The sequence below is a fragment of the Mastigoproctus giganteus genome, chromosome 14 (genome assembly GCF_048544385.1).
Source record: "Mastigoproctus giganteus isolate SK-2022 chromosome 14, ASM4854438v1, whole genome shotgun sequence".
Classification (NCBI taxonomy): domain Eukaryota; kingdom Metazoa; phylum Arthropoda; class Arachnida; order Uropygi; family Thelyphonidae; genus Mastigoproctus; species Mastigoproctus giganteus.
The window spans coordinates 69,507,504-69,529,971 of record NC_143588.1 but is presented as its reverse complement, the minus strand read 5'-3'; the positions used below and the strand labels follow the sequence as shown (position 1 = coordinate 69,529,971).

The 22,468-nt window shown below is 37.8% G+C and overlaps 1 protein-coding gene across 1 annotated transcript in view; it reads right to left on the bottom strand.

Moving 5' to 3' along the window:
• Positions 1–22,468, bottom strand: part of LOC150075211 (phosphatidylinositol 4-phosphate 5-kinase type-1 alpha-like) — a 271,058-nt gene that overhangs the window by 117,349 nt on the left and 131,241 nt on the right. The window contains exons 9-10 of the mRNA XM_090388401.1: positions 20,831–21,070; positions 3,145–3,225 (exon numbers count right to left, since the gene is read on the bottom strand). Of these exons, the coding sequence (XP_090244527.1) occupies positions 3,145–3,225; positions 20,831–21,070 (321 nt within the window). The remainder of the gene's footprint in view (positions 1–3,144; positions 3,226–20,830; positions 21,071–22,468) is intronic.

Below are 22,468 nucleotides of genomic sequence, written 5' to 3'. Positions count from 1 at the left end.
GGCCCTGGGAATCCCCAGGCTGCCCTCTCTCATTGATAAAAAAAGACTGGTAATCACAGAAAAGATGTTGACTGGTCTGATCACATTTCCTTCATTCTGGGATCTCTGTGGCTGGAGGATTCCACCTGCCCAGCTCAGAGCCACTCCAACTAGTTGCCCTCTTCATTCACGCCTCCACCTATCAGATCGTTTCCAACCATATCAGATGCTCGGACGAATCCATGGCATCCGTGCCGACCTTAACAAATTTGCAGTCCACCGAGGATATAGATGTGGGATACTCGGTCCAACACCCTCCATGAACCGTGAACTGGTCAGCTGCATCTGACAATTGCCAAACCCCTTAACTAATACAGGGAATGGCAACCACAACGGTTGTAGTGCTACTGCTACCATCTCTTGACAAAGCATTGCAACCCATCGCAACCATCTAGATGGAAGTGAAACTGCCCCGATTGGAGACCCCTGTGAATTAATTAGTGAGCATTATGGGAAATGAGCCTGACAGTGCTCTTGCTGCTCTCTCCCATGAACTGTGAGGACAATAGTCACTACTGTAAATTGTATATGTATTTGTCATTTCGTTTTACCCCTATATCATTTAATGTCATCTTGTTTTTGTTCTTGAATGTCTTATGGTATTTAATGTTTTTGTAACACCTCTTATCTGTAAACCCTTGGCCTTTTGGTCGTGAAGGTAAAGTTGCAATACTTAATCTTGTAACCAGTTACAATCAAATGTTGTCGTTGAGTTTTTAGGAACATTAGCAACTAAGGCCATATTGCTCCGGGGATATGCGGTGGTTATTCCTTGACCTTTCCGCATTCTCCGTATTTGGTGGTCACGGGCTCGAACCCCGGTCTAATCAAGAAGTGTGTGCTATGCACTGCTGCTCCTGCCCACCTGGCTATGGAGGCACCTACAATCAAATGTTGAAATAAAGATTCTCTCTCTCTCTCTCTCTCTCTCTCTCTCTCTCTCTCTCTCTCTCTCTCTCTCTCTCTCTCTCTCTCTCTCTCTCTCTCTCTCGCTCTAAATTTAGGAATTATTAATAAACTATTTTGTTCGGTGCTTTCTTTTAATGGTTTTGCAGAGTGCAGATGTCTTTCTGTAGTAGGCACCATTACAAGCTTTTGCATCAGGCACCACAAACGCCTGTATAAAAGTTCCTTTTGCCATTGGCAGTGAATTTGAACCCATGCTTTTTCCACACAGTGTGGGAAGACTGATTATCACCACTGTTCTACCCATGAGAACAGACTCTCTGGTGAGAGCTACAAGGCTTGGGCTTATGCAAAAAAACAGGCAATTTTCAATATTTCCTCACTGAATTTATTTTATTTTATTATTTTTTTGTGTGATGCAATGTGTTACTCTGTGATGTTAAAATATTATAGTGATAATGATAGTAGTTTTTTGTTTTAATTCATAACGTAAGTATCAATTTTCAGTTGCATATGGCAATCTTCATATACCACTTAAAGTTTATCATGCTCATGGGTAAGAAGAATATTTTTTTTACTAGTCATTAATATTATGATAAATTCAAAAATAAATTAACGTTCATAGTTACTGTTGAATTTTTGAAAAACTTCACAGTTTTGGTGCATTTTCTGGCTGTAATCACTTTCCTAATAACCTTCAAATAAAATAAGAATCGCATGCATGAAAACTATACTTTGCTAAGTACAGTTTTCATTATTCTATTACTTTACAAGTATCAAAGTAATGGGGTAATGGCATTTCAATGATGTCCTGTGGGAGGCTCAGCTAAGCTGGTACACTATAATATTTATGCCAGAGTAATATGATAATAAAACTCTACACTGCTTTCTATTTTTCTGTAATTCTGTTTGGGGAAGCACTGTTTGCTCCACTGACCAGCAACAGATTTGGCTTTAAGCTCATTTTAGGAGTGCCTTGATTGTCGGTAACTTAACATAAAATTACTAATTTGATTTTTAAGTTAAACAGTTTCACCAACGGGACAAATCCACTACTTAATTAAAAACCAAGACCATCATTGCCACCTGTTTTGAGACTTCAGCTCTCTCTCCTCAGATGGCAGGGGTCTCAATTAGCAACTTCATGCCAAAGCAACGAATAATATATTGAATCTAAATGGCAACAAAGCAATGTGTGGTAGAAAACTTCTGAATAATGTGCATGGTATGTGGAAGAAAACCTCTGATTAATATGTATGGTATGTAGAAGAAAACTTGTGGCTAAAATATATTTATAATAAAAGTTATGAATATATTTTGACCCTTGGGAATTGGGTTATAGTGGCCCATTGCAACAAATTAGTAAAAGCTCAGTTTTATTTCAACACATGAGTTGAAATAGTATGATAATATATTCTACTCTGTATTCTATTAGCTTTGATATGTTATTCATCCCTTCAGCATCAAGTTGTTAACTGAGGCTGCCTGCAATCTGATAGGAGACTTAGAAAGTCTCAAAAAGGTCATAATGGCAGCATTTCAATTTTTAACTGAATAGCTGATCTACTGCTTTGGTGCCCTGATTTTTCATTAATTTATGCTAGAAGGGATGCTAGCAAGCATGCACACACATCAATTATGCTTTTATGAGTGGATGGATGCAGTTTTATGAACTGCACAAAACACAAGAGCATACACCTGTTATTTGATTTTTTTTTATTGTGATACTTCTCCATTTTAAACACAATCAATAATGCAAATTGAAACTTAAAAATGGTACTTTATGAATATTAAAACTAATATGATGTAATTCTGACAGATATTTTAGTTCTTAAAATTAAATTGTCTTTGGAGCACACAATCTATGGTTAAATTTTTGTAACAGAATAGCTGAATTTACACTTTGATAGCTAACAGTTGCATTACTGAACATTTAACTGGAAATATAGCACTTATGACTTATGATTAACAAATGGTATAGTAAAAAAAAAAAAAAAAACAACAGTGAAAACTACAAATACCGTTGAGTCAACTGTGTATGACAGACATCAAAGTTTCTAAGGTTTAAAGGGAATAAGGGAGTTAGAGAGTAACTTAGATATGTGAACTGGATATATTCCTCTTGTGAATAAGAGTAATATATTCTAAATATAAAAATTAAAATAAATAGGATATTTCTACAGCAATACTGCTACATACCATTTTCTCTCGCCTTGCTAGATCCAAATTATGAATACCAACAAGTAAACTATAATCCATAATTTTGAAGCTCTCCAAAACCTGGGGGGTGAAAAAAGCAAAATTAATAACTGCATTTACACATTTTCCTCCACTCATAATTCTTCTCTTCTGTAGAGGAAAAGAATTATGAGAGAGCTTACTTCCTTGCATCATTTGTCATAAAATTATCTAGAAATAACTAGGTACCTTATACAGCTTTGTATGAAATCTAAGGGGTCTCTAATGAGGTCTTCAAAAAACATGTAATAGTTTTAGAATCATTCTACTCTTCCTTTTGGCATGGGTTGAGTCCCTGTTTAGATATCGTCCTCCATTGTTGTCAATCTCTTAAATCTTGCATCATTTGTTGATAACTCTGAAAGCCTGTGTTTTCCTTTAGGCATTGGAGCCATTCTCTTTTGGGTCTTCCTGGTGGTCTCATCTCCAATTCTTCCTGTCAGTACTACATTAGGCAGCCTGTGTTGTTTCATCCAGTTCACATGTCCAAACCACTGAAGTTTTTTGTAGATCTGCTCTATTATTATGCATTGAAAATTTAGATCTCTCCTTACTTGTTCATTAGTTTTAGAATGCTTATATTTTTTGACGTATAAGCTTGACAGTTGCAATTTTGGTCATTAAGAATGTAAGATGTGGAGATTTCTTTTTTTTTTACTGGCTTGAAATTTCTGTACCCCATTCTGTTAAATTCATCTGCTGCCTTTATTGCTCCCTGAGCTCCATTAATCACTTGAAACTCTTTGACTTCCTCTCTTTGAAACCTGACTTTCTCCAGTCCAATATTTATAACAGTGTGGTAATTTATTTTGGTGATCTTAATGTTCACAACTCCAGTTGGCTTCCATTTTCTAGACACATGGACCTGGCTGGTCGAGAAGTTGAGGCTTTTTCAATTACTAATGACCTCACACAGACTGTTCATTTACCTACCAGAATACCAGACAATACGAAACATGCAGCCAACACATGATTTTTTTTTCTCACAAAGAACCCTTCTAAATACAGAGTCGAGATGAGTGGTCCTCTAAGAACCTCAGATCACAACTTGGTTAAGGAGCTCTTCCCCAATGGAGATTTTCTTTTGTGGCCATTCTCAACCTTGTGTTGTTTGGCATTACAAGAATGCAAAATGAACTGTGAGATTTCTTTTCTTCTTTTTCTTGGTCGGATTACTATTTTAAATCTTCTGATGTCAACGTTTGCTCAGATCGTATCAGTGAAATTATTCTCATAAGGATGAAATCTTTTATTCCACACTCCACCTTAAAATCTTGTCCTTTATCTAAATCTCGGTTCTTGAACAAATGTGCTAAGGCTGTTTAAGATAAGAATGTTGCATATCACCATTGGCTTGCATCCATCCAAATCTACAGATTCATTTTCTGCCTACATCAAAGCTCACAACGATTGAAAAGCAATTATTAATCAGTTCAAACTAGATTTTGAACAAGCTAAGAGTATAAAACTTGCTTCTTGCCCAAATGGTAGTGAAGCATTCTGGTCTCTTGCCAACGCTATTGGCCACAACCTTTGCCCATCTTTTCCCACCTCTGTCAAAACCAGATGGTTCTATTGCCACTTCAGCTAAAGATAAAGCTGACTTGCTAGCATCCTACTTTTCTTCCAACTCGTGTACTGATGATCTTGACAAACCACATCCTACCATTCCAAGTACACTCCACTGAATGTCTCTTATCAAAAGATGGTCTTCCATCAAAAGGATGTCAGAAGAATTTTGAAGTCTTGATGTTAAGAAAGGGGCAGGTCCTGGTAGAATTTCTTCTTGTTCTCAAAACCAGTGCTCCTGAGTTTACTTCTGTGCCAACTTTTTACACTTTTTATTCCATTGGTGTTTTTCCTTCTGCATGGAAATATGATCATATTCAGCCAATTTCTAAAAAGAATAACAAATGCCTCCCATCCAATTATTGTCCCATTACACTTACTCCTATTCTTTTTAAAGTAATGAAGAAATCCATTAACTACGAATTACTAAACAATCTAGAAACTTAGATAGTTTTTGTAATTAGGTATCCAGTTTCCTCTCTGACATCTCACTGTGGGTGATAGTAGATGGCTCTCTGTCTTCTAACTTCTCCGCTAATGTTGGTGTTCCTGAAGGTTCAGTTCTTTCACCCACTCTTTTCCTCTTGTATATTAATGACCTTCCTCCATCGACTGGAAATTGTATCCATAGTTTTGCTAACAATAACACATTGCATTCCACCTACCAGTGTGATAAACCTTGCCCTGCACAAACAAGCTTCACTTTTTGAATTTCTAGGCAAGATCATACATCTCTATTGGGGATTATCCTGACTGCTAATCTCTCTTGACATAAGCATATCACAAATATTGCTTCCTCTGCACCTAAAAAATTGGGTTTTCTCTTTCTTTCTTGACGTTATTTTTCTTCCAAACAGCTATTCATTCCATATAAATCACAAATCCTCCCTACCATGGAATACTGTTCCCACATCTGGGGCAGTGGCCCTAAAACCTTTGTCAGGTTTCTAGATTCCATTCAAAAGAGGACAGTTAAGTTAATTAATGACTAATCTCTAATAGAGTTTCTCCACTCTGTCTCTTCGACATTCTGTTGCTGTGTGTCTTTGTTATAGATACTTCCGTAAGCACTGTTCTTCTCAATTGGCTTTATAATTTCCACATTCTCTCTTCCAAAGCAGCCCAAACATGTGCCACAACCAGTCAACATCCTTTTATGTCCAACTTCACACTCGAGGAACCAACTTTTCTTCTTCCTCATTTATTCCTTCAACTTCCGTTTTCTGAAACAACCTTCCTTCGTATATATTTCCTGAAAATTACAATCTACAGAGATTTACCATATTTCCCCATGTATAAGATACACCCTTTTTTGAAAAATTTGGGGTCTAAAAACTGGGTGCGTCTTATACAGTGGTTGTAGATTTTTTTACTTGCATTTCCCGCTTTTTTGTGCTTTGTCTTTGTGCTCATTGTTTCGCACTTGTTACCGGTATATTAGGTTACGTTTTGCCATGTTCTGCCCAGAAATGGCTCAGAAAAGATTTTTGCACAGTGCTGAATTCAAGTTAAAAGTGATCCAGTTTGCAAAAGTGAATGGAAATCGTGTTGCTGAACATAAGTTTGGTCCTCCTCCAACTTAGAAAACAATCCAAGACTGGCTACGGGAAGAAGAAATCCTACTGAAAACGCCACGGCAGAAGAAGAAGAAGGCCATGAGAGGCAAGTCAGCAAAATGGCCTGATTTAGAGAGGAAATTGAAGAGCAAAGTGCAATTGGAATTCCTGTGTCCACAAAGATGGTTCAGCATGAGGCAAGAAGAATTGCTGATGAAAAAGAAGTTACTGATTTCAAAGGAGGACACAATTGGTGCTTCAGGTTCATGAAATGGAATGGACTAAGCATGCGTACACGCACCAGACTTGCCCAAAAGATGCCTGAAAGCTATGAGCAGAAGGTCCTTGAATTTCATTGTTTTGTCATTCAATGTTGGAAGACACATCAGTTTGAGTTGGGACAGATTGCAAATACGGACGAAGTCCCTCTTCAATTTGATGTCCCAAGTAACAGAACTGTTGATAAGAAGGGGGTGAAAACTGTAACTGTGAAGACACGTGGACATGAAAAGAGCCATTATACAGTTGTTCTAGCTTGTTGTGCCGACGGAATCAAGCTGCCTCCTATGCTGATTTTCAAATGCAAAACAATGCCAAAAGAAGACATTCCACGAGGAGTGATTGTCCACGTTCATGACAAGGGTTGGATGGATCAGGATGGGATGAAGATCTGGTTTGAGAAAGTTTGGAGCAGGAGACCATGTGGGCTCTTATGCAAACCTGCCCTATTGGTGCTTGATCAGTTCAGGGCACACAAAGAAGATTGCTGCAGAGCAAAAAACAAAACTTGCCATCATACCTGGAGGCTTGACATCCCAGCTCCAACCACTTGATGTCAGCATTAACAAACCCTTCAAAGCTGCCATGAGAGACGAATGGAACCAATGGATGAAGTCTTCTAGGGACAATTTGACACCAGCAGGAAGAGTGAAGAAACCAACTATAGGAGAAGTTTGTACCTGGGTGAAAAGACCCTGGGATAATATCAAGATTGAGATCGCTGTCAAGTCATTTAAGAAGTGTGGCATTTCAAATGCCATAGATGGAACTGAGGACGAGGCAATATATGAAGACAGTGATTTGTCATTAGACACGGATGAGGACAAGCAAATAAGGATAGGTGGAACAGGACCAGGGTATGTCTGCCAGGGGGAAAGGCTGATGACGTTGTAGAGCGGATATCATCTTTTAAGGGAACAAAAGGTGATATAGTTGTACACGTTGGTACTAATGATATTAGGAGTAGGAGACCGGCAGAATTACTTAACAAGTACAGGTCACTGTTGAACAAAATGATGGGAGTTTTGACAGTGATGAGGAGGTGTATAAATTTTATGATGAATAAAACTTGAGTTCAATAACTTTATGTAATACATTTTTTTTCAAATTTTGGGCCCCAAAATTAAGGTGCGTCTTATACATGGGGAAATATGGTAAGTCTAATGTCAACAACTATCATTTTTCATCTTCTCAACCTTCAGCTCATGCATGGCACTAAGTACTGTAAGTTCTAATACCTTCCATGTTTTGGGTTTTCATAAAAAAAACAAAAAAAACCTGCTTGAGCACACCTTGTATAATAACAAAATAAACTGTAATGCAGAGCATTTCTTAACCTAAGGTCAATGAATTTACATAAACATTTTACTAAGTATATTTTACTGAACATTTTCATGCAACTAAAAACTTTAAGCACATGCTATATGTTTTATATATATATGAAAAACTTTCCACCTATAAAGATGTTGACATATTTGCATTACTGTTAGTAGCATAACACGAAATCTCAAGATAATGACTGCTGGGCAAGCTAAAGCATATTAAAAGACATTGCTTCAAAGAATGGAAAGAAAAGCAGCAAAGACATCTTTACTGAAAAAGTCTTTCTCTACTCTAATTTTAGCAAAAATGAGAGTAGGAGTGTGTTATAGGCCTAATGATTCGGATGAGTACAACGAACAATTGTACAGAGAAATAGAGTGGACCAGTAAATCAGATTGTCTTATAATGGGTGATTTTAACTTCCGAGATATTGACAGGAACTTGATGTTTGGTCACTGGCACACTAGCTGTTATTTGGATTTTTTTTTTTTTTTTTTTTGTTTTTTTTTAGGAGCATTAGCAACTAAGGCCATATTGCTCCGGGGATATGCGGTGGTCATTCCCTGACCTTTCCGCATCCTCCGTATTTGGTGGCTCACAAGCTCGAATCCCGGTCTAATCAAGAAGAATGTGCTATGCACTGCTGCTCCTGCCCACCTGGCTACGGAGGCGCAACACACACTAGCAAGACTTTTGTGGATTTATTGGATGATTGTTTTCTACATCAACACATTAGAGAGGCAACCAGAGAGAATAATACTCTTGATCTGGTTATCAGCAGTGATAGCAAGATCGGGCATTAAGAATTTGAAGATAAAAGAACCATTAGTTGGTAGTGATCCTAGTATATAGTTGTGGGATTTACTTAAAGATGTAACTACCATCAGAGGTAAAGGGAATGGTTTTTGCTTTTGTAAAGGTGACTCCAGTGGTCTCAGAGAGTTTTTAAATTCTATACAGTAGGACCAACTGATGATGTTACCAACAGTAAATTCTAAATGGGAATGGAAGCATTCAAGGAAATAATCTTGAAAGCTACTATGCGTTTCATACCAATTAAGAAATACTGTTCAAGGTTTAGGCCTAAATGGATGTCAGATGAATTAATGAGACTTGCAGTAGTCCCATTAGTTCACGTGGCAGAGAAGAAAAATGCATGGGATGCAATATAAAATATATCAGCCAACACAGAAGCCTGATAGATATAAGGTAGTCTGTAATCAAGTCACAAAGGAAGTTAGGCAAGCGAAGGCAGATTATGAGAAATCATTGGCAAACGATGCTAAGAAAAATGGAAAGGACTTCTTTAGTTACATAAACTCTAGAAGGGGATGAATCAGATTGGTCCACTTGATATTGATGGTTAACCTGTTGATGATCCTGCTCAGATAGCTGACAATCTGAATGAGAATTTTGCATTATGTTCACATGAGGAGTTATTAAGAGAGAAGAATGCCAGAAGTTTATCAAACTGTGACAGCGTGCTTAATGATTTTGTAATAACTGAGAGTAAAGTGGAGGAGAAATTGTTGAAGTTAAACATAAGAAAGGCACCGAGGGAGGTTGGGATCTATCCAGTTATATTAAAGGTGGTCGCAGCAAAGGAAGTAAGCAAACCCTTAGCCATAATTATGAGGGCATCCTTGGACTCAGGGAAGTACACACAGACTGGAGATGTGCAAATGTACCGCCAATAAACAAAGTGGGGCAAATCTAAGGGTGACACAAGTAATTACAGACCAGGGAAAACAATGGAGTCACTGGTTAAAGATGCATTGCAGGATCATCTAGCATTAGTAGAGGCATATGATGCGCAAGAAAGCAAGCTCATATAGCATCAGCCAAGGGAAAAAAAAAAATCAGCAATGAGCTTAATCCATTCAAGGCCTTATACATGTCAATCAGATTGCCTCGCAGGTACCTCATCTCCAGATGCTGCAATTTGCAGAACTTAAGCCTTTCTTCGTAAGAGCATGACTTTGTTCCCCTCACCAGTCTTGTTGCCCTTCTCTGTACTCGTTCTAGCAACTCTACATCCTTCCTAAAATGAAGCTTCCAGACCTTTCAGGGAAACGGGAAACATGCTTTGTAAAAAGAATAGGTGGAACAGGACCAGGGTATGTCTGCCAGGGGCAAAGGCTGATTGACATTGTAGAGTGGATATCATCTTTTAAGGGCACAAAAGGTGATATAGTTGTACACATTGGTACTAATGATATTAGGAGTAGGAGACCGGCAGAATTACTTAACAAGTACAGGTCACTGTTGAACAAAAGCCGAGAATTACGGTTGAATTTGAAAGTGTCTGCAATTCTGCCCAGACACGATAGAAGGGAGTATATGATGAGAGCCTTGTAGATCAATTCGGCCTTGGAAAGAATGTGCAAGGCTCAAGGGGCAGAATTTTTTTCAGTCTGGACCGTACTTGTTAACAGGAGAGACTCCTTCTATAGGGATGGGATACACTTAAATAGAAAGGGTGCAAGAATATTTGCTGATGCTATCGAGGTAGTGTTAGGTGGGTCAGAAAACTGATAGCTTGGGGGGGGGGTACAAGGACTAATAGTTTAACAGTAGCCGTAGGCAAAGGTGAAGGTGATTCTTGCACAACTTCTATTAGAATAAGTAGCGACCTGGAACGTGGGGTGTTGAGGGTTTCAGGGACGGATGGCAGTCATCCGGAAATAGGTGGGTATATGGGATGTGTTAGGGTAACTAGGAATAGGAGTAGGAGCATGTATGCTTGCATCTATACCAATGCTAGAAGTATAGTAAATAAATTTGATGAATTTGAAGTGTTGGTCAAGACATCAAAGGCGGATATTGTTGGGATAGCAGAGACGTGGTGTCACACAGATATAAGGAATGCTGAACTGGAATTTGGGGAGTACAATGTGTACAGAAAGGACAGACAGGATAGAAAGGGAGGAAGTGTTATGCTGTTAATTAAGAAAAACATAAAATCAAAAGAATTGCACCCAGTTGATATAGATGAACAGTGCACTGTTGAGTCAGTTTGGTGTGACATAAGCACTGCGAAAGCAAAAATAAGAGTAGGAGTGTGTTATAGACCTAATGACTCGAATAAGTACAACGAACAATTGTACAGAGAAATAGAGCGGGCTGGTAAATCGGAATGTCTTATAATGGGGGATTTTAACTTCCCAGATATAGACTGGAACTTATGGGTTGGTCACTCACACACACTAGTAAGACTTTTGTGGATTTATTGGATGATTGTTTTCTGCAGCAGCATGTTCGAGAGGCAACCAGAGAAAGTAATACTCTTGATCCGGTCATCAGCAGTGATCATTCGTGTATTAAGAATTTGCAGATAAAGGAACCACTAGGTGGCAGTGATCACAGTGTACTGATGTGGGATTTACTTAAAGATTTAATTACCATCATGGGAAAAGGAAAGGGTTTTTGCTTCCGTAAAGGTGAGTACAGTGGTCTCCGAAAGTTTTTAAATTCTGTACAGTGGGATCAACTGATACCTATTAAGATTTATACCTATCAAGGTTTAGGCCTAAATGGTTATCTAATGAACTAATGAGACTCGTGAAAGAGAAGAAAAATGAATGGAATGCATATAAATTATCAAGCAACTCAGAAGCCTATGGCAGATATAAGCTAGTCTGTAATCAGGTCACAAATGAGGTTAGGCAGGCGAAGGCAGATTACAAGAAATCCTTGGCAAAAGATGCTAAGAAAAACAGCAAGGATTTCTTTACTTATATAAACTCTAAAAGGAAGGGGATGAATCTGATTGGTCCACTTGACATCGATGGTTCAACTGTTGATGATCCTGCTCAGATAGCAAACAAACTGAATGAGTATTTTGCATCTACATTCACACATGAGGAATTATTAAGGTTTGAAAATGGCAGAAGGTTATCAAATTGTAGCAGGATACTTAATGATTTTGTAATAACTGAAAGCAAAGTGGAGGAGAAATTGTTGAAGTTAAACATAAGAAAAGCATCTGGGGTGGATGGGATCTATCCAGTTATATTAAAGGAGGCGGCAAAGCAACTAAGCAAACCCTTAGCCATAATTATGAGAGCATTCTTGGACTCAGGGGAGGTTCCCACGGACTGGAGATGTGTAAATGTATCCCCAATTCACAAAGGGGGGATCGAAGGGTGACACGAGTAATTACAGACCAGTTAGTTTAACTTCTGTTCCGGGTAAAATAATGGAGTCATTGGTTAAAGATGCATTGCAGGATCATCTAGACAAGACTGCAGCAATAATTCAGATGCAGCATGGGTTTGTTAAGGGAAAGTCTTGTCTGACAAATTTGATAGGATATTATGATGTGGTTACAAAGGAACTAGATGCAAAAAATAATTTTGATATCATATATTTAGATTTCAGGAAAGCTTTTGATACTGTTGCACATGGAAGACTATTGTACAAATTGGAGCAGAATAGCATTAAAGGTAAGTTGCTACAATGGATAAAAGGATGGTTAAGTGGGAGAAGACAGAGGGTGGTAATCAATGGGTGCTGCTCTTCTTGGACTAATGTTATTAGTGGAGTCCCACAGGGTTCGGTGTTAGGTCCACTGTTGTTTTGTATATTTATCAATGATATTCATGAATGTATATCAGGCTTAATGTCGAAGTTTGCAGATGATACAAAGGTTGGCAGGGTTGTTAATGACAGTAATGGCAGTGTGCTACTGCAACAGGATCTGGATAATTTGGGCAGATGGGCCTAGAAGTGTCAGCTGAAGTTTAACCTTGACAAATGCAAAGTACTGCATATGGGTAGAAGTAACCCCAGAGAAAAATACCAACTGTGTGATACTACGCTTAAGGTGGTAGAAAATGAAAAAGACCTGGAAGTGATTGTGCAGTCAGATATGAAGTTTTCTGAGCAATGCAGACAGGCTGCCAGGGCAGGTCATGGGGTTTTGTCAACGATATATAGGAATTTTGCTAGCAGGGAGAAGGAGGTGTATAAGGCAATGGAGGTGTATAAGGTGTATATTGCAGTACTCAAGGCGTGGCCTTGAGTACTGCATACAGGTCTGGAGGCCTCATTTTAGGAAGGATGTAGATTTACTTGAGTGTGTACAGAGAAGAGCAACAAGATTGGTGAGGGGAATGAAGGGATCCTCTTACCAAGAGAGGCTTAAGTTCTGAAAATTGCAGTGGCTGGAGACTAGTTACCTGTGCGGTGATCTGACTGAGGTGTATAAGGCCTTGAATGGGTTGAGCACGCTGAATTCTGATGGGATCTTTCCACTTGTTCAGATTACGAACCTAAGGGGGCATAAATTCAAATGAAGAAAAGACAGATGTAGAATAGATGTGCGGAAATTTGCCTTTAGCCAACGGGTGGTTAATTGCTGGAACAAACTTCCATCTGTCGTTGTGGAAGTTGATAGGTTGAATAAATTTAAGGAGGAACTGGACAGGCATTTGGAGGAATGGTGTGATTTTTTTTTTTTTTTTTTTTTTGGCTATTGTTGCATAAGCTCATACACTTGCTTTCTTGAATCACATGCCACTACTACTACTACTACCTGTAACCAGTACTCAAGGTGTGATCTGATCATTGTCTTATACAAGGGGATAACCACCTCCATATCCCTGCTCACAAAATTCCTGTATATCATTGACAAGACACCATGATGTATTTTGGCTGCCTTCTGCACTGCTTAAAAAACTTTATATCTGACTGCACAATTACCCCCAAGTCTCTTTGATTCGCCACTACCCTGAGTGTAACACCACCCAGTTGGTACATTTCTCTGGAGTTACTGCTACCCATATGCAGTACTTTGCATTTGTCAATGTTAAACTTCAGGTGCCACTTTTCAGCCCATCTGCCCAACTTTTCCAGATCCTGTTGCAGCAGCATACTGTCATTACAACCTTCAGAAGGTCACTACAGCAACATTAAAACATACTGTTATTAACAACCCTCCCAACCTTTGTATCATCTGCAAACTTTGACATTAGGCTTGATATATCTTCACCAATATCATTGATAAATATACAAAACAACAACGTGCCCAACACTAAACCCTGCGAGACACCACAAATAACATTAGTCCAAGAAGAGCAGCACCCATTGATTACCACCCTCTGTCTTCTCCCACTTAACCATCCTTTTATCCATTGTAGCAACTTACCTTTAATGCCATACTGCTCCAATTTGTACAGTAGTCTTCCATGTGCAACAGTGTCAAAAGCTTTCCTGAAATCTAAGTATATGATATCAAAATTATTTTTTGAATCCAGTTCCTTTGTGACCACGTCATAGTATCCAATCAAATTGGTCAGACAAGATTTCCCCTTAACAAACCCACGCTGTGTCTGAATTATTATCTAGACAAGGCTGCAGTAATAATTCAGATACATCATCATCAGCCATTTTCAATCCCCTACAGGATGAAGGCCTCTCCAGCAACTTTCCAGTTCCTTCTGTTTTGTGCAATGGCCATCCATTTATTACCCACAAACTCATGAATTTCATCTGTCCATCTCCGTTGTTGTCTTCCAGGTTTTCTCTAGCTCTTCTTGGGTACCATTCTATTATTTTCTTAGTCCATCTGTCATGTCTTCGAGCTATGTGTCCTGCCCACAACCATTTTAGTTCTTTAGTTTTGATAAGAATATCCTTTACCTGAGTTTGCTGCCTAATCCATATGTTTTTCTTCTTATCTAACGGTCTGATTTCCAATATAATTTGTTCCATTCTTTGCTGTGTAGGTCTCAGCTTCTCTTCCATTTTTTTGGTGAGTGCTCAAGTTTCACTTCCATAAGTCATGGTGAGGAGTATAAACTGGTTCATTTTTTTTACGTTTCAGACAAACTGGGATATTGCTCCTCGCTATGTGACTATATTTCCTGAATGCTATCCATCCAAAATTTATTCTTCTCTTGACTTCCAGCCATTTATCATTATTATAGCTAATGACTTGTCTCAGATAAGTATATAAGTATATGACTCCACCTTTTCAATTACTGCTCCTTCAATCATTATATCCCTTTCTGTGGCATACTTGTTCAGATACAATTACTTTTGTTTTAGGCATATTCATCTTTAGTCGAAAATCCTTACTAACTCTGCATAACTGATTAAGATTTTCCTCTAATTCTTTGGGATCGTGGTTTATGACCACGATGTCATCTGCAAATCGTAAATGGCTTAGGCCTTTATGCCTTTTCATAATCCACAAATGCCAGGCATAATGGTGTTTTATATACATTTGCTTTCTCCATTAGCTGTGATATTACATGAAGGTGATCCATAGTCTATAGATCCATAGGTCTATAATCTCCATTCACATTGACTTTTTTCTGTGACCAGTCTAATCTTCTGAAAGCTTCCTCAAGGGCAGCAGAAAACAACTTTGGAGATATTGTGTAGCATTCTCATGTACTTTCTTCAAAATCATAATATATGGGGTAGCTATGCCTTGTATTTCCAGTGCCTGAAACATTGCCTTATGCTGTATAGAGTAAAATGCCTTTTCAAAATCCACAAATGCCAGGCATAATGGTGTTTTATATTCATTTGCTTTCTCCATTAGCTGTGATATTACATGAAGGTGATCCATAGTTGAGAATCCTGTCCTAAAGCCAGCTTGTTCTTTCGTTTGATTCTCATCAAGTATTCTTTCTAATCTGTTAGTAATGACCCTTGTGAACAACTTTTAGATGTGGGATAACAAGCTGATTGGTCTATAATTTCCAATTTCTGATCTATCTCCTTTCTTATGCAGCAAAACTATGATTGCATTATTCCACTCCTTAGGCATCACACCTTTTCTAATGCATTTTATTGAAGTCTTGCCAGTTTTTGTGTCATGTTGTTGTTGTTGTTATTTGATTTTAGGAGCATTAGCAACTAAGGCCATATTTCTCCAGGATATGCGGTGGTCATTCCCTGACCTTTCCGCATCCTCCATATTTGGTGGTGACGGGCTCGAACCCAGGTATAATGAAGAAGAATTCCCACCTGGCTACGGAGGCGCCTTTGTGTCATGTCTCTTCCTCCAAATTTAACAACTCTACAGTAACTTCATCTTCCGTCAGGGCTTTCTGATTCTTCATTTTCTTCAATGCATGTTCTACCTCATCAGGAAGGATATCAGGTATGTTGTATGTGTTACTAATTTGTGATCCATCTTCCCCACTGCTGGCATCATTCCCTCGCTCCTTGAATAATTCTCTACAGCAGTCTTCTCTGCTATTTATAAGTACACCATCGCTATTCTTCAGTTTCTGTATCATTTGTCTTTCTGTATTACTGCTCGTGGCTGCTGATTTAAATCCTTTGTTTTCTTTTAATGCTTTTTCTACTTTTCTTTTGTTAAATTTTCTTATATCTCTTTCTAATGGCTTTGCATAATTCAGTATACTCAATTTTCTCCTTGTAAGTGTTTTTCTTGCTCTTCATTTGTCGTCTTTGGTTCATGATAACAAGTGTTTCTTGACTAATTTTTTCTTCTTTGGATTTCTTTTTACCTATAGGTTTCTTGGGCTTTATCACTTTTAGAAAGTTGTAATATTCCTCGTCGATATCTTGGTCCAAACTCAAACTTGTTCTTAAGTTCCAGTACATACTGCTTTTTCTCCTCTTCTGTTATCTCAAAGACCTTTGTATTATTTACTCGAGTCAGTTTTTTCCTTTCTTTTCTTACATCTATATCAAGTGTGCATCTTACCATTCTGTGATCACTTCCAACATTTACTTTGTTCAGGACAGTAATATCATTCACGATTTATCGTGAATGATATTACTGATAAATAAAAGGAAGATAAATTCATGATTTACCTTCTGTTAGTGAGGATGAAGTTGATTTCATTAGTTGTTAATCCATTTGGGCTCTTCCATGTCATCTTTCTGTTCACCCTTTTCTTGAAAAATGTTCATTACTGACATTCCTGAGGCTTCTGCAAATTCCACAAGTCTTTCACCTCTTTCATTTCTTTCACCAATTCCAAAATTTCCTATAGGTCCCCTTTCTGTGCTGTTTTGTCTCTTTCCAACCTTAGCATCATAGTCCCCCATAATGATAGTGTAGTGAGTTTTCTGTTCATCTAGAAGACTCTCAATTTCAGTGTACATTTCTTCAACATCTTCATCATCATGGCTCGATGTTGGTGCATAGATTCAGACAGCATGATGCAACCACATACTATGATGTGGTTGCAAAGGAACTGGATGCAAAAATTAATTTTGGTATCATATACTTGGATTTCAGGAATGCTTTTGATACTGTTGCACATGGAAGACTACTGTACAAACTGGAACAGTATGGTATTAAGGGCAAGTTGCTACAATGGATAAAAGGGTGGTTGAGTGGGAGAAGATGGAGTGGTAATCAATAGATGCTTCTTTTTGTGGACTCATGATATTAGTGGAGTCCAGGGTTCGGTATTGGGCCCACTGTTGTTTTGTATATTTATCAATGATACTGATGAAGGTATATCAGGCTTAATGTCGAAGTTTGCAGATGATTCAAAGGTTGGCACGGTTGTTAATAGCAGTAATGGCAGTGTGCTACTGCAACAGGATCTAGAAAAGTTGGGCATATGGGCTGAGAAATAGCAAATGAAGTTTAGCACTGACAAATGCCAAGTACTGCATATGGGTAGAAGTAATACCACAGAAACATACCAATTGTGTGGTACTACATTTAGGGTGGTAGAAAATGAAAAAGACCTGGGAGTAATTATGCAGTCAGATATGAAATTTTTTGAGCAATGCAGACAGGCTGCCAGAGATGGTCATGTGATATTGTCAATGATATACGGGAATTTTGCTATTAGGGAAAAGTAAGTAAATTATGGTCCTTTGTATAAGGCAATGGTCAGGCCATGGCTTGAGTACAGCGTACAGGTATGGAGGCCTCATTTTAGAAAGGATGTAGAGTTGCTTGAGCGAGTACAGAAAAGGGCAACAAGATTGGTGAGGGGAATGAAGGGGTTGTCTTACCAAGGAAGGCTTAAGTTCTGAAAATTGCAGCGTCTGGAGAGTAGGCACCTGTGAGGTGATCAGATTGAGGTATATAAGGCCTTGAATGGGTGGAGCAAGTTCAATTCTGATGGGATTCTTTCTCTTGCTCAGATTACAAACCTGAGGGGGCATAAATTCAAATCAAGTAAAGACAGTTATAGAATAGATATGTGGAAATTTGCCTTTAGCCAGAGGGTATTTGATTGTTGGAACAAACTTCCGTCTGTCATTGTGGAAGTTGACAGCTTAAATAAATTCAAGGAGGAACTGGACAAATGTTTAGCTACATAAGCTTGCTTTCTTGCATCACCTGCCTCTATTACTACTACTATTGATGTAAACATTAGAAGGGGATGAATCATAATGGTCTGCTAGATATGAATGGTTTAACTGCTGATGATCCTGATCAGGTAACAAACTGAATAGATATTTTGCATCTACATTCACACCTCAGGAATTTTTAGAGGAGATGCCAGAAGTGCATCAAATTCAGTAAGTTATATGATGTTGTAATAACCAAGAAGTGGAAGAGACATTTTTGAAACTGAACATAAAAAAGACACCTGGCAGGTAGAGATCTATCCAGTTACATTACGAGAGACAACAAAAGAAGCAAGCAAATCTTCAGCCATAATTATGAGAGCATTCTTGAATTCAGGAGAAGCTCCTAGGATTGGAAAAGTGTAAATGTATCCTCAATTCACAAGGGGGAGTGGGTCAAAGGGTAACAAAAATAGTTACAGACCTGTTGTCTTGATTCTGTTCCAGGGAAAATTATGAAGAAGTAATGCAGGATCATTTAGACAGCAGTCATACTGCAAGGCTATGGATTTTTTTTAAGGGACAATCTTATTTGAGTGGTTACTATGATAGAATTCCATAGCTGAGTGGTCAGGAGTGGGAGTGCAGTAGCACATGCTCTTTGAGTAGACCGGGGTTCAAGCCCCTGGCTGCTAAATATGGTAGATCTGCCAAGCTGCACTGGAACAGCATGGCAGATAATGCTCCATTTCCCTCAGCATGAATTGTTGAGGAGGTTTCCATCCTGCAGTGGGTTGATAATGGCTGCAGTTAACCTTTTTTTTTTTTTTTTTTTAATGATACAATAACAAAGAAACTGGACACAAAAAAAATAATAATAAAATAATAATTTTGACATCATTTACTTAAGATTTCAGTAAAGCTCTTGACACTATTCCGCATAAAAGACTGCTGTACAAATTGGAACAGTGTGCTGATAATGGCAATGTAATGCTGAAGATAAAGGGATGGTCGAGTAGTAGAAGACAAAGAGTGAGTATGAATGGGCACTGCTCTTCTTGAATCAATGTTATTAGTAGAGTCCCCCAGGATTCAGTTCTGGGTCCATTGCTGTTTTCTATATTTTTTTATGATATTGATGAAGGCATATTAGGCTTAACATCATAGTTTGCAGATGAAGGTTGGCAGTTGATTAATGACAGTAATCTGGGCATGCTATTGTAACAAGATCTCAATCCCAGGGGCTCACATTTGGTGAGTATGGGCTTGGCACACCCAGGGTCCTGAGCTGGATATAATCATTCTTCTCTTTCTTGGTGATTCCCTTCTACTTCTGACTCTCTCTCTCTCTTTCTCTCAGGGTAACTCAGAAATTTTTTTTTTTTGGCTGGTACAGCATAAGCCTCAGGCTTCCTTGCACCATATAGTTAATAATAATAATAATAAACCAATTAGGCAGATGGGCTGAGCAGTGGCAACTGAAGTTTAACATTGGTAAATGCAAGGTACTACCTGAAGGTAATTGTGCAATCAGACATGAATTTCTCTGAGCAGTGTGGTTGGGCTGCTAGGACAGCTCATGGATTTTTTCGATAACATACAGAAATATTTCCAGCAGGGATAAGGAGGTGATTATCCTGTTGTATAAAGCAATGGTTAGGCCATATTTTGAGTGTTGCACACAGGTTTGAAGGTCTTATTTTAGGAAGGATGTGGATCTGTTGGAACAAATGCAGAGAGGAAAACATGATTAGTGAAGATAAAAAAAAAATGGTTCTCTTACCAAGAAAGTCTTCAGTTCTGCAAACTGCAGCATCTTGAGAGTATGCAACTGCAAGGAGGTCATCCTTCTCTTGGCATCCTTCCTCTTGCTCAGATTACACTCAATACAAAAGGATATAAATTCAAATTGAGGAAGGATGGTTGCAAAATGTGTATGCAACTATCCTTCAGCCAATGAGGGTTGATTGTGGTAACAAACTTCCATCTGGTGTTACGGAAGTGGGTAGGAAGAATAAATTCAAGGAAGAACCAGACAAACAATTAAAGAGAATGGACAAGTGATATGGGAAGTGTTTTTTTCTTTTTTTTTGGCAGATACTATATGGAATAACTATAAGCTTGCTTTCTTGCATCATTTGCCACTATTAATACTAATATGTACAAAAATTACTAAAATATTATAAACAAAATCTCATTAATAAATTTAGCTTATTCAACTCTAGAACTTGTGCTATTTTAAGGTAACTCACTCCTTCCATCGTGCTATCACAATTCCCTCACCCCTCTTCCCACTATAGACAGATTATTATAACAAACTTCTTGTTTTACAATTGTTTTAGGCGTGTCCCAGAATACGTACTGGGACATGCACACACAATACCATAGTACTGTGTGTGCATGTCCCTCACACACAATTCCCTCACAACAGCTTAAATCTATATGAAACAAAAATAAAACTGAAGTCTACTGATATACTCTGAATGCATAAACATCATAAAATACTTATAAATAATCATAGACTATTACAAAAGTGAATCACAAACGGACAGTGATGGAATATTATAAAGAAGCATTTGATAATACTTTTTATTAGGCATCATATATAAGACATAACAAGAGTAAAATCAGCAGTTTAAAGATTAATAAGGTAAAAGTGCAAAAGAGATAATTACCCTACAGTCCCTCTGAATTGTTTTTATTAGAGCATTGTAGGTTTCAGGTTCTAAATAAATACCATCTGGGTGATGTTCCATAAAGTCTAAATCTTTATAGATAGGAGATTCTTTATTTCTTTCATATTTACTGGCCTTCCTCTTATATGTGGAACCTTTAAGATCATATTTTTGATGAAGTTTAATGAAAGATGGAAGAAGGTTATTCATCACAATAAGGCGAACATTTTTGCCCCCACACTGAAATAAAAAACAAAATATTATATAAGAGTTTATATTTCTTTTTCTTTGCTATTTAGATAATTTTATATAAAAACTTTAAATATAAATAAGAAATTATGACAAAAGAATTTTTTTTATTCATTATTCAAAAAAAAAAAAAAAAAACTTGAAACAATCAAGCAGACAAAAAACGTATAAGTTCACTAATTGCACACAATAGTGTTTTTGCTTATTGTGGTTTTATTTTTACTCTCCAAGTTTGCTTATTCACAATTCCCCTTTTGCTTCCCAGTTACACCATTTGTGAAACCAGGTTTTGCTTACTTGTGAAGAGTGAATGTTTGGCAAATTTTTTTTTTGAGCTAGGGTAAAAAAACAATAAAATGAGCAAATTTTAATTTCTGGGTATGCAACATAAATGGACTAATAACAACTTGGTGCCACCCAGAAATAAAGGAAAATGAATTTCATTACAATATGTATAATGTATTTAGGCAGGCAGGTAAGACAAGGAATGAAAGGGAGGACTTTTTGCTCAAGAAATAAATTATTCTAACTTTAAACAACACAAATAATTTTAATAAATGAGCATCATGTTACAAACCCTTTATCAGATTCTTGTTTGCATGCACAATGAGTAAAAATAAGGAGTACAAATTTGCCTTTCTTAAACTGCTGACCATGTTATGTTGTAAGAGGATTCTCCAATCTGGTGTCTAGCATTCTCACATCCTATTGTTCTCCAACATCCTTCCCCATGATCAATTAATCCCCACTTAATTTTTGGATATTATCTGGAAGAAAAAACTCATTTAAAAGCTTTCTGCTCTCAATGAAGACCAAGTGGCAAGTAGTTAGCACAGTTCTTCCTAATTCACTAATATCTTTTCAAACTGTATAGCATCGCTAGAACAAATGAATTCACTATACAGTCTGTCCCTGACACAAGTAAGAGATCTGTTCCAGGACTTCTTACATAACTCGGGAATGACTAATAATTTGTTATTTGGTTTTTTTTAAGAGCATTAGTAACTAAGGCCATATTGCTCCGGTGCGGTGGTCATTCCCTGACCTTTCCGCATGCTCCGTATTTGGTGGTGACGGGCTCGAACCCCGGTACAATCAAGAAGCGTGTGCTATGCACTGATGCTCCTTCCCACCTGGCTACGGAGGTGCATGACTAATAAAATATTGTTACTATATCCCTGATGTGTCAAAATTACAAAAACCATATAATAATATCCTCAGAAGAATGAAGAAAAATAGTTATATGCCATAACAATTAAAAACTTTATCTGGAGACAACTGTGAATTAACTGGAGTGGCACATAAGAAAAGAAAACATAAAAGAAAGAAAAATCGGTCAACTACTGAGTGCCGAGCACTCAAAATGAAGGGTCCGTAGTCATAAATGGT